The sequence below is a fragment of the Bos javanicus genome, chromosome 12, assembly GCF_032452875.1.
Source record: "Bos javanicus breed banteng chromosome 12, ARS-OSU_banteng_1.0, whole genome shotgun sequence".
NCBI classification, from domain to species: Eukaryota; Metazoa; Chordata; class Mammalia; order Artiodactyla; family Bovidae; genus Bos; species Bos javanicus.
In genome coordinates this window covers 16,748,096-16,765,450 of record NC_083879.1, presented here as the reverse complement: position 1 = coordinate 16,765,450, position 17,355 = coordinate 16,748,096, and the positions used below count along the sequence as shown (strand labels likewise).

Below are 17,355 nucleotides of genomic sequence, written 5' to 3'. Positions count from 1 at the left end.
CTGTTCAGCCACTACCCTACCTCACCAGAGGCTCACAATTTACAGTGTATAACTATGTATATTAATGCATTGTTTAGATATGTTATTTATTTTAAATGTAATTCTTATCAGAAGGCTGAAAACTTTGGACTGGAACATGTTTATAAACATTTACAAGCAAGACTGTGGAGGATGGAGACTGTGTCTTCTCTGCCTTGGAAAAAATAATACTCCACTGGTAATCAACAAAGGTCCATCTAGTCAAAGCTATGGTTTTTCCAATAATCATGTATGGATGTGAGAATTGGACTATAAAGAAAGCTGAGCACAGAAGAATTAACACTTTTGAACTGTGGTGTTGGAGAAGACTCTTGAGAGTCCCTTGGACTGCAAGGAGAGCCAACCAGTCAATCCTAAAGGATATCAGTCCTGAATATTCATTAGAAGCATTGGTGCTAAAGCTGAAACTCCAATCCTTTGGCCACCTGATGCGAAGAACTGACTCATTGGAAAAGACCCTGATGCTGGGAAAGATTGAAGGCGGGAGGAGAAGGGGACAACAGAGGATGAGATGGTTGGATGGCATCACCGATGCGACGGATAGGAGTTTGAGTAAGCTCCAGGAGTTGATGATGGACAGGGAAGCCTGGTGTGCTGCAGTCCATGGGGTCGCAAAGAGTCAGATACAACTGAGCAATTGAACTAAACTGAATCATTGATTAGAACCACCTCGACACATGCAAAATGGTGGCCATGATATCTTTAATCTTCTATCGTATTATCATCCCTAATCCCACTCTTCCTCTTGTCCCTGGCAGCTCTGCCCTGCTCTGCCCTGCCCTCCACCTCCCTCACCCCAGCCACCCACTTAGTCCAGACTAGCAGCATCTCTCAGCCAGACACTATAATGGTCTCCTGGTTGTCTGCAAGCATCCAGCTCCTCCTTGGATCCATCCTTCACACAGTGAAGATTTACAGCCTGAACTTCACCGTGTCCTCCACCAGCTCAAACATCTGCAGCAGCTCCTTAGAAACTTTAGGATAAAGTACCAAGCTCAAAACCACTCAATTGTTTGCCTCCTCCTGTAAGCCCGCGAGCTCCTAGATGGAAGAGACTATTTCTTAGCCACTTTGATCTCCTGGTGCCAAGCAGAATGCCAGGTAGAAAGTACAAGATCAGTAAATATTGGATAAAACGTCTTAAACCGCTTTATGTTGATGCTCCATGATGCTGCAGTTTATTCTGTCTCTGGCTGGGAGCCCAGGAGGCCCCAATACACACACCAAACTTCTTGAAGGTCTTGCTTGGTGTCACAGAACCATAGGTATATTTGGACTACAAATGATCCCAGTGAGATCAAGTCTGTAAACATCCCACACCACTGCTGAATCTATAAAAAACTCCCCCTTCACTCTTCCTTTTAGAAGGAACAAAGCCTTGTTTCATAATAACTTATATGAGAGGAACTCATTGACCAGTTCCCTGAAACCCCCAGGCTCTGTGTAAGAGCAGGGCTGCACAGAGCACAGTGGATCGCTGTCCTCTGATCCCATCTCTTTTCAATATCCTCAGGTGACCTGCCAATCTGTCATGGTCATGAAGGTGTTACATGGATATCACTTGATGAAAAGGAATAACATCACTCCTACTGAAGGCATTTAAGCTGTGATCTATGAAGTCTGGGCACACACACTGGAATCAGCCCACTCAGCGGTCTGACTTGGGGTAGAGGTGGGGGGCTATCATGTGATAGGTTAAGGACATTAGATGTTTGATGGCATCACCCCCAAGCTGGCTGTTGCTGCATTGCTTCTGGCCCAGAAAAGTCACGCCAAATTTTATGAAAGGCTTCCCTGATGTTTAAAAAAAAGAAACCCACAAGCACATCTGCAGAGACATAAAAGTCTAAGGAAGTAATTACATAAAGGAGGTCTAGAGATTGGCTCAGTCACTCTTACACCCTCACTGAGTCAGTAAATTATTCTGCCTTTCTGAATATACTTCCATGTATGAGAAGTAAAAAGTGAAATGCCATCTTTTCCCGATTACTACAGCACCTCATCAGCCATAGAAGTCAATAACCAAACCTGTGTTTTATCTTTCTTTGCTTCAACCAAGTTACAAATTCTCAAGAAGTGCCATTTTAAAATCTAAGAGCCTTCACACAAATGGCACACAGGTGAGCCCTAGAAATATATGAAATTAAATTATTTTATTGGACTCAGGATCAGGCACAGTCAGATTGTTGATGGCTGACAGGAAGGGAAGGTCATGGAGGAAGAATTAGTGAGATTATTTTCCACCTTTAAGGAGAATTTATGATGACAGCTGAAATGTTTTTATAAGTCTGTGAATGATAGCATGAGAAAGATACTTTTGCAGAATATGGGAACTGCAGATTTTTCTATGTGAAACTGATGACTTTGAGGTTTCAAACACATGATTTTTAAAAAATCTTTCTCTTAAAACAAGAGAGGTGGGAAGGGCAAGCCAAGAGAAACTAGATATATTTAGGCAGCATTATGAAATAGTCTGAGATAAAATGCATTTTTATTCAATTTTTTTTCTGTATACTATATTCACCTTGCACATTGTTGATTGCCGCTGGTTAAGTCATGAAATTAAGAGTCTGCTGTTTCCCTAAGCTTCCCTAAATATAATTTAGGGAAGGAAATTACTTCCAAATATATGTTGGAAGTAATTTTTCCAACATATATTTCTAAATGGCTTTATCAAAGAAAGTAGACTCCCCTCAGTTATATTTAAATACTTACTTACCAGCAGGGGAAATGCTTTCTTAATTTATTTTTTTAAAGAACTTCACATAATGTTAACAACAAGCTTTTCCTTCTAACTTACAAGACAGGACATCTGTAGACCATTAGAAACACAAAGTCCAATTGTCCATTCACATTTTGAAGGGTATATGGTGAAGGTCACATTATTTTAATAATACTCTGCACTGCCACCAGTTACTTCCTGTTCTGCCAAAATAACGAGGGGAAAGCGAGAGAAAGACTTTCCACTCTTGTATGATCTATACTGCAAAACCGTGCTAACCTCTTCCTTCTCAGCTACTAAACTCTGCCCAGTTTTAAAGAGGTTATGAATTCTGTCACAAAAGTAAAACCACATAGGTAATTATGTCTTAATTAGTTGGGGAATGAGGAGGAGGACAGAGAGGAAAATAGTCTAGATGTTTTGGGATAAGATACTTCAGGTTAGAAACTGAAAAAGCAACATTCCTAGAATAGCTTGGTTCTTTAGAACATGTCTTTCCCCACTTGGTCTAAAAGAAAGTATGTTTTTTGTTTTTGTTTTTTTTAGGGGGGAGAGTTCATTTTTAAAAGATATGATTTAAAAAATACATTTAAAAAATAAACATTAATACCCCATATTGCTTCAGTAGTGATAATTTATCAAGTTATAAGTTCCAGATCCAGGAGCTTCTTCAGCTAATCAAATGAATCCCTTCTGAATTGCCTCTTAGCCCTAAGCTATGTCTCGCAGAATAATTACTGCAAGCTATAAAGAAACCATATACTTAGCATTATAATATTGAAAATATACAGAAAGGCCCAAAAGCAAGAATCTTAAATGTGTCATAAATATTTAAATCTATTCTTTTTGAAACAGAAATGAATCTAATCATTATGTATTACATAATCACATAAACACTCAAACTCAAGTCTTATGGGCCAGCCAATTTTCTCATTTAGATTAAAAAAACAAAGAACATCAGAACTCCAGCAATGACTTAAAACACATGTATTTTCCGCTGGTTTAATCAAAATGCTCCGAAGCAACCCAAAGAAAGACTTTATAAGTTAAGATTCTCATTTATCACAACCCTTCTGGGCAATTACCAAAAAAGTCTCTAGAAGGGTTAGAAGCATGTTCAAGATTAATACATTTTAGCTGACTGACTGCTAGTTGCAAACTTACCTTCAGAATGCAAAAATGACAAGGATTTAAAATATTAGCATAGGTTCAAGATTATTAAAGCAGGAAAGGTTCATTTTCAGAATATAACATTTTTAGAAAGACTAGACCTGTTTTTTCAAGTTGTAACTTTTAATGAAAGCCAATATAATTAAGTGTGTCAAGACGATTTTTGGTTAGAAAAGGTTTCCAGGGAGACCAGGCTACGCTGCAAAACTACTTGTGGGATTCTCATGAGCTATCTCCCCGACTCTTGGGTTTTCAAAATTTTAGTGTTGTTATACAATGGCTTAAGTCATATTTTAAAATCTTGCTCTTTATTTAACAGAAGAAAATGTGAACATCCTAACAGGAAATACAAGCTATTAATATTACTGGCCTCCCATGATGTGGCCACGGCCTTTCGCGGAAATGTCTTTGGTTTGACTCCCACTGTGCAACTTGAGGGCAATATCTTAACCTCTCTGTTCCTATGTAAAAAGAAGAGACGAGATTATAGACCACTCTAGTTTCCTTACAACATCAGGAAAATCCTTCTACCACATTAGAAATAATGAAGAAATCTGTTGAAAGATAGATTACTTAACTGACTTAGGAGTAATGTCAATTTTGATTTTTTAGCAATCAAAAATCTAAAAGCCTGTAGTAAGAACTTTTTAAAACAAATTGGTATGTTCATTTAAATTCAAAATTTTTTCAAGCAACCTCTGGTATGATAAATTATTACCTCTCAACACTTACCGAGAGTCTCTTTCTAGTATAAAACTCTAGTTCACACCCTTCCACGTTCCCACAAACATATACCTCACCCCCCGGCTCTCCATAAGAAATGCAGAGGTAGAAGCTACAGAAGGGACCTTGAACAGGCCTTGGTTCTCCAATTCTCTAACAGAAACCAGAGGGGCTGGGAGGCATCTGCAGAGACTAGGAAAGGACCTAGGATTTGATTAGACGTGAATTCCTGTCTCCATTACATCTACCTCAGAGACCGGCATGCTGCACAGAAAAACAATAAAGAAGAGATTTTCCTTAGAAGCTGCTCAATACATCCTGTGTCTACTCTATCCTTGAATTCCAACTCTCCACATAACCACACATTCCACACACAAAAAAAGAGGGGGAAAAAAAACAATAGTGTGTCTAACTCAGGGCCAGAAAATGCACCATCTAGTCAGTTATTACCTGAGCCAGACCCTGTGAGTTTTGGGGTTGAAAAAGCAGGTTTCTAAAACAGTGGTATTATGTTCTCTTACGTGAAGCTAAGCACAGGAACACAACTTTCACCCAGAGCATGAAGACAGGACTGAGAAAAACCAAACGAGAGACGGACCACCTGTGGACCCCAGTGAGCCAGCACAATCGGAGAACCAGCTAGACCAAAGTGAAAGTGACAGTGAAGTCGCTCAGTCGTGTCCAACTCTTAGCGACCCCATGGACTGTAGCCTACCAGGCTCCTCTGTCCATGGGGATTTTCCAGGCAAGAGTACTGGAGTGGGGTGCCATTGCCTTCTCCAGGAGATCTTCCCGACCCAGGGATCGAACCCGGGTCTCCGGCATCGTAGGCAGACACTTTACCGTCTAAGCCACCAGGGAAGATAGTGACCTTTGACAAATACCCCATAAAAGGTTCTCAAATTATTGTGTTCTTTTTTTTTTTTTTTTTTTTTACAGAGTTTTACCACTTTTTATTTTTTTATTTATTTATTTTTTTAAATCTTCCAATTTTATTTTATTTTTAAACTTTACATAATTGTATTAGTTTTGCCTCATATCAAAATGAATCTGCCACAGGTATACATGTGTTCCCCATCCCGAACCCTCCTCCCTCCTCCCTCCCCACACCATCCCTCCGGGCCGTCCCAGTGCACCAGCCCCAAGCATCCAGCATCATGCATCGAACCTGGACTGGCAACTCGTTTCCTACATGATATTTTACATGTTTCATTGCCATTCTCCCAAATCTTCCCACCCTCTCCCTCTCCCACAGAGTCCATAAGACTGTTCTATACATCAGTGTCTCTTTTGTTGTCTCGTACACCGGGTTATTGTTACCATCTTTCTAAATTCCATATATATGCGTTAGAATACTGTATTTATGTTTTTCCTTCTGGCTTACTTCACTCTGTATAATAGGCTCCAGTTCTTAGTGTGCCTGTCTTCTTCAGAGCCATCTGTTAATTATAACATGGCTTCATACAGTATTTCCCACCAAATATTTAACACACCTTGTCCTTCAGGTATGATCTGACAAGTAAACACACACACACACACACAACAAAAGACAAGTTTGAAGGATCTTTAAGAATAAAGTGATGTTTAGCCAACTCAAGAGAAGTCTATTGACCCTTGTGCCTGGCTTGTGGCTCCTCAAGGAGGAAACTCTCACAGACACTGTCCATTTGTACCACACCCTGTTTTGTAACATTTTCCCTGCTGTTCATGGCCTGCCACAACTTTAATGGGAAAACCACTGCAAGCTGAAACAGGGAAGCTCCACAGAAAGAAACCACGGCTTCTCTCCACGAGAGGTTTGCAATCCAGATGAGGGCCCGGTGAGCTCAGCCGCCGTTGTGCCGTGCAAAGGTTTCGGTTTTCACTCCAGCTTCACCACATCGTAGCCCCATGCCTTTGGGTAAGTAATTCTGAAACCCAAACTTGTCTGTGAAAGGGAGACAGGATGTCCACCTTGCTGGGCGATTGTCAAGATCGAATGAGAGAACACACGTCAAATATACCCAGCGAAGTGTGTGGCATACAATGTAAGTGCTCAGTAAATGCCAGCGCGGTATATCTGTCCCTGACAGAAAGAACACGCAAATATAAAGACTTAACAAAGGAACAGAGACAGCTACAGCTCTAAGGAGACAAGCAATACAGAAGTAATGCAGTGCCCAAGGAGGTCTGAAACGATGCGTTAATCCATCCTGGCCTCTCCTGTGGATTTAAGAAAAAAAAAAAAAAAATCTCAGAAGTACTTCTTAATTGAAAGTCTTCAGGGAAGGAGGAAAAATTGCTTATCCATATCTTTGCACAATCACTAAATGCCAATGCTTTGTGTTTTAAGATTCTTAGGTAACTGATATATTCAGGAAGGTAAGATACTGTATTCCAACTCCAACTCCTCTCAAAAATCAGAGAGGGCACCTCCTTTCTTACAGATGGCCACAGTGCTATCATTTTTGTCTTTTAAGCCAACGATGACTTTTGAAAGAGAAGAGTTTACAACTCAGTTTAGGATACTCTTTGAGTCTAACATGAACATTTCAAAATATTTCTTCCAAAATAGTTAAACAATGCTCAGAGCCTAAAAATAAACTGTGAGATTTTTATCAGCACTTAGGTGGCTTCATGTAGCCTGAATGCTTGGGGAGCTCCCAAAATTTTCTTCTTCTTTTTTTTTTTTTTTTTTTTGCAAGTTGGTTACTATGAAAGGGAGCCTCCCATGCAATTCCAGAATCATTTCAGGCTCCCCAGGGAATTTTTTTTCCCAACTGATAGCTAAAAATCCTCTGATGTGGTTACCTGTAGTATCAGTACTATTTTAAGCAAAGAGATATGAAAGATAAATAAGAACTGATGGCAACCAGTCATTTTTAGTCTGTGACCTTAAGCAAGGCCAGTCACCCTTTGTGATTAAATAATGGCAACTTATTAAATATTCATCAACTTTGCAAATAAATGCTTTTTGCAAAGATCATGCTTGCTCATAGAGCAGAAAGAACACGGAATACAGGGTTGCCCATGAAGGGTGACCATGAGCCGCATGTGGCTACTGGCCAAGAGAAGTGTGGCCAGTCCAACCTATGATGTGCTGCGGGTGGGAAATACACAGTTGACCTTAAAAGCTTAGGATGAAAGAAAGGCTGTAAAATATCTCATCCATTTTATATTGTAGAGATGCTGAAACAATATTTTGGCTATCTAAGGTTAACTAAAATATGCTGTAAAGATGACTTTCACTTGCTTCTGTTCTTTTAATGTGGCTACTAGTACACTTAAAATGACATTTGCAGAAGAACAAATATTGTGTGATATCACTTATATGGAAACCAAAAAAAAAAAAAAAGGTACAAGTGAATTTATTTACAAAACAGAAATAGAGTCACACATGTAAAAAACAGTCTTATGATTACCAAGGGGGAAAGGGGAGGATGGATAAACTGGAAGACTGGGACTGGGATAGGTACACACTACTAAATATAAAATAGATAACTAATAAGGACCTTCTGTACAGCACAGGGAACTCTACTCAGTACTCTGTAACGACCTATAATAGGAAAAGAACCTTAAAAAAGAGTGGATATATGTATAGCTGATTCACTTTGCCATACAGCAAAAAGTAGTAAATCAACTATATCCCAATTTTTTTTTTTTAAGGCAAAAACAAAAACAAAAATGACATTTGCTGCCTGCATGGTCTTTTCACAGAACCGTGCTAGCTGAGTGCATTTCTGTTTGGGTTGTAAGTCAGTTACGCCAGGGTGACGTTCCAGGCGTCGCTCACCATCTCTCTGCCTTGGATTTCTTCTTCTGCAATTTGTTGAAAGTCTGGACTAGATGTCTTTTAAAAAACCCCTATGGCTCTAACATTACAGGGCTCAGGCGTTCAACAGTTTATTGCTAGTGGAGAAAAGACACAAGGAGGAGGTTGATGACGGTGCTGGATCCAGGAAGCAGAGCAGCCTTCTCTGGAGCTGGGGTCTGGTCAGGGAGCAAAGAAAAGCCCCAGAGCACCCCTTACAGCCAGCCAGCAGCTCATGTGCCCCGAGGCTGCAGACGGTGCTCTTCCACCTCTGCCGCATGCCAGCCCAGCAGCTGACAAAAGTGTCCAAGGAAAGCCCTGCTCCGTGTGGGGCTGGCTCCAGGGCTCAACACGTGTGCCCCCTCTTAGCGGATGAGCAGGCTGGTAGCCGCACAGCTGAGGGCGGGCACGCTGTCGGCTTAAGCCCGGGTGCAGCAGGACTGAAACACACGCTGGCTGCCAAACACTGACCTCACCGACGTGCCATCCATCCTCTCCATGGGAGCCTGAGCAGTGGAAAAAACCCAACTCCTTATTCACACTGGATCGGCAAGACCTAATCCAAATTCTAGTAAACTTAGATTTGAGTGTTCATCACACTCCTAAAAGAAGCATTTTTTTTTAAAGGCATATAACTCTCAGTTTCATCCAAAGTGTTTTTGGTATACTTTTTGTTTTCTGGAATCAGTTAATATGGAAACTTCTGAATTAACTCAGACTGAAAGACAGAGTCGCCCCTTACTGGCACGGCACATGAGGGTCTTCCCAATCTATCCCAAGCCACCTTCTTGGCCCACTCTCCCCGACCTAAATAGTAGCCCTTAGCAATCATGTTTTGGGGATGTCAATCTTGTGTCAGGGGCTTCCCTCGTGGCTCAGTGGTAAAGAATCCTGCTAACATAGGAGACGTGGGTTTGATCCCAGGTCCAAAGATCCCCTGGAGAAGAAAATGGCAATCCACTCCAGTATTTTCACCTGGAAAGCTGCATTAACAGAGGAGCCGGAGGGCTATAGTCCATAGGGTCAGAGATAGTCGGACGCAACTTGGTGACTAAACAACGTCTTGTGTCAAGCACTGGGACACAACAAGTAACACGCTGATCCGGTGCTGAAGCACCTTTCTGGGTTTAGTGGGTACTGACCTAGAGAACGCCAAGTGAGAAGACAAATGTGGTTCCACGAAAATTCAGTGCTATGTAGAGTGCTGGCCTTAGGAGCACCCTACTCTGGCTTGGAGAATCTGGGAAGGATTTTTGGAGGAAGTGAAATCTGGCTAAAAATTGACCAAGCGAAGAAGAGACAGAAGAAACAGTCCTTGCAGAAAGAGTGATGTGCTCAAAAGTGCTCACAAGTCTGTCCCTTACATGGACTTATGTAAGGAGACTCTCAAAGGTCTCTTCTGTACAAACCATTCTCAACCCAGGACTGAATCAATCAGTCCCCAGGCCAAGCACTTACTTCTTGTAATAGAGACTTTGTAGGAGGAGTGTATCCGCCCAAATTAATATCTGTCTTCTTTCGGAATCATCCCTCTAGGTGGCACTCAAGCAGCCACGTCAGAGCAGTGTGGCCGAAGGCCCTAGGCATCGCTGACCCCGAATCAGGAGAAGACAAAGGATCCAGATCTCGTCTCTCCAACTCAGAAACCAGGGCTGAAACATGCTAGCAGGTCCTGCTAAATGCTTTAGCTGAAGAACATTTAACCTTGGGATCTGTGGGCGAGGCAACCTCTCCACCGTACAGAAAAGTATGGAAAGCTGAGTAAGAAAACCAACGGCCGCCATGCTTCTCAATACCTTTCCAGTGTCTTCTGCCGGTCACTCATAATCCCTGACCAGATGCCGTGGTACCAGTGATGTGACGACCCCTGTATCCTTACGACTCATCCCAGCTCTTGGTGTGAGCTAGTGGGCATGAGCTTCAGATTCTGCTGTCACAGAAAAAGGCACTCTTTGTAGAGCTCTGTTGTCTTTACGCCACAATTATTTACTTCTTTCCTAAAGTCAAAGTGGATACGTACGTGACGTGGGTGCTGTTCCTTTCTGAGCCAATTCCAGACGCACACCTGACCATGGAGTCCCAGCACACTCTATCTGGGCCCCATAAGCCATCACCCCAATATTCCAGGTAGCCACAAAGAAATGAACTGGAACTGACACGCAAGAGAAAAGTTATTGGCCATCAATGTCCTAGACTGGGAGTCTGTTTCAAGGAAGGTACTGTGTCCTTTTCGTGGCTGTAATCAGAACATCCTGTTTTGTGCTTAACACAGGGACAGCTGCAAAGAGTCGGCCATGACCGAGCGACTGGACAACAACAGGGACAGTACTGAAGGATGCTTGTTGGAGGATAAATTGTGATGATTATGGTTGAGCCCAGTTGCTTGTTCTTGCCTCTTCGTTCACCCAAGATACCTTAGCTCAATGGAAGTCGAGAAAGAACTCACTTTTTTCCCCTTTTAGAAACAAGGTCAGTAACTCAATTAGTGGTGAAAGAGCTGACCTCTTGGCTTCAGGTACGTACTTCCAACCCATCTCTGCCTATTTATAATTTGCTCTTCTTTCTTATCCCTGGGGTTATGGTCACATTCTAAAGTTACATCAATTTGGGGCAATGGTTACTAAAATCCTTACAGAATCAGAGCATGCTGTTCTTTCTGACTTAATTATACACCTTCACAAAGTGTGGCCTACTAATTAATTTGCAGATTATTTTGCCAGTGTATCCATATTTCATTACAAACTTACTTATCCAATCTGAAAAAAAAAAGTGATCTAACTACCATAGGATAATTTGTGAACCTGAGGAACTATAAATCCTGCAAACTTCAGGAAGTGTAAACTACAGGAAACCTGTAAATTTCAGGAACTCCTTGTCACAGCAAAGCCATGATTATTCCCTTCCCCACTTAATGTCTTTATCATATACAGACCTCCAACAACATGATCTTCTCTCCTTGACCCTCTGTAGGAAAAAGTCTTTCTGATTACCTTGATGGGCTATGATTAGCAAACAAACAAGAAGGGCATCTGAAAAATCAGTAACATACCAACTCCATTAACTGTTTGAGCTGACCTATCTCTTCAGGCAGTGATCCAAGTTTGTTGTTACTTGCGATTAAGACTTTGAGAGGGAGACCACACAGGCAGGCCGGCAGGGCGGACAGCTGATTCCGACTGCAAAGAAACATAAGAACTTTGGTAAACATGCAGGCTACTTCATACTGTTTGTGAACATATTTGTTTTTAATATCTTTCCACTCGTACTGTCTTTTTTAAGATTTTTTTTTTCCCTTGATATGGACTATTCAGGTTTTACTGAATTTGTTATACTATTGCTTGCTTCTGTTTTATGTTTTTTTTTGCTTTTGTTTTTTGTTTTTTTGGGGGGGAGCCTGTGGGATGTAAGCTCCCCAACTAGAGATTGAACCCACACTCCCTGCGCTCGAAGGTGAAGTTTTAACCAGTGGACCACCATGGATGCTCCTGTGAACATGTTTTTAACGAGCAAGGAGAAAGGTGTGATCTAAGAAAACATTTTGCAAATACAAAAAATCCAATAAACTTTCTATATGTGTAAAAATTCAAATCCCCAGTGCATAAGGATATAAAAGATACTAAAAGACAAGAGGCAGGAACTTCCTTGGCGGTCCAGGGGTTAAGACTCCGCACTCCCAATACAGGGGGCACAGGTTCAATCCCTGGTTGGCGAACTAAGAGCTCACATTCTGCATACTGCAGTCAAAACAAAAATAAAACAAAAAAATTTAAAATAAATAAGTGAAAAAGAGAAGGGCAGGCAGTTCTGATGGAAGCAGCTTTTCTCAGCACAAGGGACCCTATCAAGCCCCCTGCAGACTTGGCCAGCCCGAAAGCAGATGGACAGCACAGGCTGTACCACCAACAGCAATGGGAAGCTGGTGCCAACTGTTCCCTTCCCAACAGCGTGAGCAGGAGACTCAGCGACCACCAAAGCCCCCAGCTTTTCAGTGCAGTGAAGCACCATCGCATCCATCTTCGTCGTGATGGGGAAGATCATTTTGCTGCAACTCACAAAACCACCGGGCCCATTTCCAACATTTTGATTCCGCTTCCTTTTGTTAAAGCAAGAGTTCTGTGGTTAAATTCTGCTTGGCTATCTGTGAGAGAGCTAATTAAAAAAAAGAAAAAGGAAAGTTGGCCTTTTGGTAAAAGTGAAGCTGGAGCCAAAAGGAGTTCAGTTTCACGGAGGAGCCGGAAAAATGTGAGTACAGGTCTCACCCCTGCTCTGCATGAAAAGGTCTCTACTTAATGCTCTGCGTTAAAAAGTCTTTACACTTCCTACCATCAATGCTAGGAGAGAGAAGGAAAATACTGAATAAATGAAACCTATGAATCACCCATAAGTGTGTGTCAGCCATCTATTTATCCCCTCCTTCATAAGCAGCTCTTTTCCTGCTATCGAGTTAGGAGACAGATGGTTTTTCGTTTCCCCTTATATCTTGGCTACTCTGCTGAGGAAGCCAACCACCGGACAGTTAAGTATCTACAAATTTGTAGGTCATGTTATTGCAATTATTTGGAACTTCTGTGTTTATTCACACACACACGTGTATGAAGCTTCAGAGGTTGTGGGACCGTGTGTGTATTTATGGACATGCATATATATCTTTGTGTGTGTAAGAGAGGAACAGACAGGTTGGAAACACACCAAAATGTTAATCAGTGATCATTTTATGGGGAGTAGGTACAATGTATTTGGAGAAGGAAATGGCAACCCACCCCAGTGTTCTTGCCTGGAGAATCCCAGGGACGGGGGAGCCTGGTGGGCGGCTGTCTCTGGGGTCGCACAGAGTCAGACACGACTGAAGCAACTTAGCAGCAGCAGCAGCAGGTACAATGCATGGGTTGTATTTTCTTTATTATACTTTGATGTATTTTTCAAAAATTCCTACAAATTGCTTCTATTATTAAGGAAGAAATCATTATAAAAGGAAACTTCACTAGGATACTGGTTACATGGGTGTTTCTACTTGTGAAAATTCATTAAGATGTCATTTTGATGTATGGCAAAACCAATACAATATTGTAAAGTTAAAAAATAAAATAAAATAAAATAAATTAAAAAGAAAAAAAAAGATATACACTTAGATTTGTGCACTTTTCCGTATGTTATATTTCAACTGAATCTTTTACTTCCTCACTCTACCATATGAGGGGGTGGGTAGCTGGTTAGTCAAAGGGTGTCTCTAACTTATGGGCTCAGAAAAAGCAGGGGTTGTCTGGGTGCCCTCCAGCGACCACCCTGACCAGGTGCCCAGTGCCAGGTAACCAGGGTTTAGCAAGAAAATGTACAGCCATATCTTCTCTCCACTGCACAGGCCTACAAAGAAAGCTGTTTCCAGAGAGGGGGACGGCTTTCTCTAGGAGGGTCCAGCAGAGAGGGGAGGAGAGTGAGAGCCTGGGGCTGTATCCTGGCACCAGAAGGACCAGAGAGCTCTTAGCTCCGCCGGCGAGGATAACAGGCTGGACTGGGGTGGTGGGCTCGCACTGACACTCTCTCCTGCTGTCTGGGGGCAGCTGACAAAGGGACCAGGGCTGCCAGCCTGTGATTCTTGCCCTCAGAGCCCTCCTGCTGCCGTCGCACAGCTGTAGGAACCCAGCGGGGTTCCTCTGGCTGGAGGAGGGGGCCTTCCACGCGCCCTGCTGGGAGAGCTTTCTTCAAGCTTTCTTCACACTCCTGGAAAGAACTCAGTTTATTACAAGGCATGCATCCACGCTCAGCTGCTTAGTCGTGTCCGGCGCTTTGCTATCCTATGGATTATAGCCCGCCAGGCTCCTGTCCATGGCATTTTCCTGGGCAAGAATCCTGGAGTGGGTTGCCATTTCCTTCTCCAGGGCATCTTCCTGACTCAAGGATCGAACGTACATCTCCTGCGTCTTCTGCATTGCAGGCAGAATCTTGTACCACTGAGCCATCCGGGAAGCCCCTTCTTAAAAGGCAGCAAGTAAATATTTTGGAATGCAATTTGTGGTTTAAAATATTTATTAATATATAATTTCACATAGTGAGGATTGGTAAATTAAAACATAGTAAGCTAATCCTTGCATTTTGGACTCCCCTTTGAAGACAGGATAAGGAGAACAAAGGTAAGTATTTTTAGAAGTTTTTATGCTCCTATTTTCCACAGAATCAGCAATTACAGTTGGAGATCTTTCCTGTGTTTGTCTGCCTGGAAACTCAGATTTACAGTATTCCCAGTCTCACTACCTCAATGCAGGCATCTAATCAGATTATCAGGCATTGCACTGGGAGAGCATCTATATACCATTTAAGCGATGCGATGAAGGCTCTGCTCCTTCAGACACGGGAGCATTTGAAGTTACATGGGACTATTCCCACTGGCATTCTTCCAGGGTGGGTAACTAATTGAAAATAAAATTTAGGCTTGGGAGAGCATTTGTGGTTTCTTTGATGGGGATGAATGCTTTTTCTGCTAAAAGCAGCTGATGGAAGAGCCTATGTATTTATTTATGCCCTACACATTCCTCTATTTATACTGTCGTTAATCACCTGTAAGCAAATCAAGATGCCAGGACGAGTCATACTACGGCATGCCACAGGCCCGGGGCATATTTCCTCTATTTCATCCATCCATTCCCTCAGCCTGTACTCTGTATATTTTATCACAGGATGTCCCTGTATTACTGGTAATTTCCCCAATAGAAAAAGGAAATACACAGGCACACAAAAACCCATTAGCTCTCCAGCAAATATTTATAAAGAAGAGGAGAAACTGCACTCCCTTTAATCCCCTCCCTACTAGAGACCACATCAGCAGCCAGAGCTTTCTAAAAACCACTCATCTGGCAGCAATTTTTCTCAAGCAAATAAGTGCCTCAGGCCACAACCCACCCTCCCGGCCCCCACTTGTCTGCGGCAGCCCTCTGCACTCCGAACAGGCCCTCGGAGGAAAGGGGGTTTAAAAATAAGGCCCTAACAGCATCCGATAAGGTAATGGCCAACATTTATTTTCAAATCCAGCCTGGAGTCACATCTGAAAGCAATATTAAAAAAAAAAAAAAAGATTTTTTAAACTCACTCATTACAAAAGAGTAAATTAGTGGAGGAAAAGAGGGCCACTTATTCAGAAGTAGAAATTACAGACTCGGCCATGGTGGCCTGGGCCTTGCTGCCATCGCAAAGTAAGGGCTGCCCAGCACCTCCCGTCTCTCTCCCTGTCCGGGCTGGGTGGACCTGGCGTCCGAAATGGAGATGATGAAGGTGGATGATGGTGTGAGGAGGGGCGGGGGGGCGGGGGGCGCGGGGCAGGAAGGCGGTGGGCCCTGCGAGTCGGTGACTACTGCTAAGGTTTTGTCGTCATCTTTCTCAGCCAAATGACTTCTTCCCAGACTTAATGATCTGTTTCCCAGTTTCAGGATGAAAAAAGGCAGCTCACCATAATCTGAATGGTTTTGATAGCCTAAGTCTGCAAGCTAAATTTCTCTTCAAGTATCACTCCCTTCATTTAATTCCTAAATTAAAGAATTCACAAACCAAGTCACTTCTGTATGGTTTCTTTTAGAGTCTTATTTTAATACATTTTGACTATGGCCTTCCTTATTAATATCAATACGTTCAGACCTAATTTTGGTATTTGACATTATTTATTATTGGTTTACCAGTTATTTTCCTTAGTGTGTGTGATGTTTTAAACATGGCTATATACATGTGATTTTATTATCAGGCAGCATATACATTTTTTATTCTACTGGAGTATCTCTTTTTTGTAAGTGAATGGGTTCACTTCAAAATGAAACATGGAATTTTCACTTAACAGAAAATAATTTATAGAAAGATTTCTATAACAGATTCACCTATGCAATTGGTAAAGAGGTCACTAACTGTGGAGAAAACCTGGGTTCAAATCTCATCTCTACTATAATCGTCTCTGTAACTTTAACCTCTCTGGCTTTGTCATCCATAAAACATAGATAATAATACTTACCTAATATGATGTATTAGTTTATGGATATAAAAGTGCTTGGCCCAACACCTAATCTGTACATAAAGGTTAAACCATACGCAACAGCACTAATGTGGCAAAGCAATGGGAGGGATCAAAAAGAACTTAATTAGGTTTTAGCCATGTATTTTATTTCCTGATTGCTAAAATTTCAGCCACTGGTAAAATATGGCTTCTTGTTTATTTTTTAGAAACGTAAGCCAATTAAAGATGACCATTCAAAGGCATGCTGTGGAGAACCAGGCCGGGCTATAAAATTTCATGCCAAAACAAACCAAGTTACTTGTTCTGGTCTGGAGAACCAGGACTAAAACATGTCATCACACAACTGACCTTTTCCCTCCCATCTTCTCTAAGATCCTGCCATTTTTCTGGAAAAACATGAATACTCAGGGATCATCATCTCTATTGACTACTTGGCTTCCAGGGCTTCCCAGGTGGAACTGGTGGTAAAGAATCTACCTGCTAATGCCAGGAGATGCAAGAGCCATGGTTTCGATTCCTGGGTCGGGAAGATCCCCTGGAAAAGGAAATGGCAACCCACTCCAGTATTCTTGCCTGGAAAATTCTATAGACAGAGGAGCTTGGTGGGCTGCAATCCATGGGGTCGCAAAGAGTCGGACACCACTGAGCCTGAACACACACACATTCCAAAAAGGAACAGAAATAATGATGTGAAATCACTAACCATCACAAACCTAGGAAGAAAATGTCACAGATTGCAGCGAAAGGACACAAAGAAAGCAGGGTCGGTTTTATGGTGATAACGCCCCAGGCTCACCAGACATGAGTCTCCGTGAAGGAAAGGAATAAACAAGGATGCAGGAGTTACTGTATAACTGCTTCTCTGAATGCACTGTCTGTGCCTGAACTGCAGTGAAGAACAGCTACTTCACTTGAGCCAAG

The 17,355-nt window shown here is 42.1% G+C and overlaps 1 protein-coding gene across 3 annotated transcripts in view; it reads right to left on the bottom strand.

Moving 5' to 3' along the window:
- The window catches only part of LRCH1 (leucine rich repeats and calponin homology domain containing 1), a 213,350-nt gene that overhangs the window by 70,529 nt on the left and 125,466 nt on the right, over nt 1–17,355 (bottom strand). For all 3 annotated transcript variants that reach the window (XM_061434584.1, XM_061434585.1, XM_061434586.1), the window contains exon 3: nt 11,494–11,620. In XM_061434584.1, the coding sequence (XP_061290568.1) occupies nt 11,494–11,620 (127 nt within the window). The remainder of the gene's footprint in view (nt 1–11,493; nt 11,621–17,355) is intronic.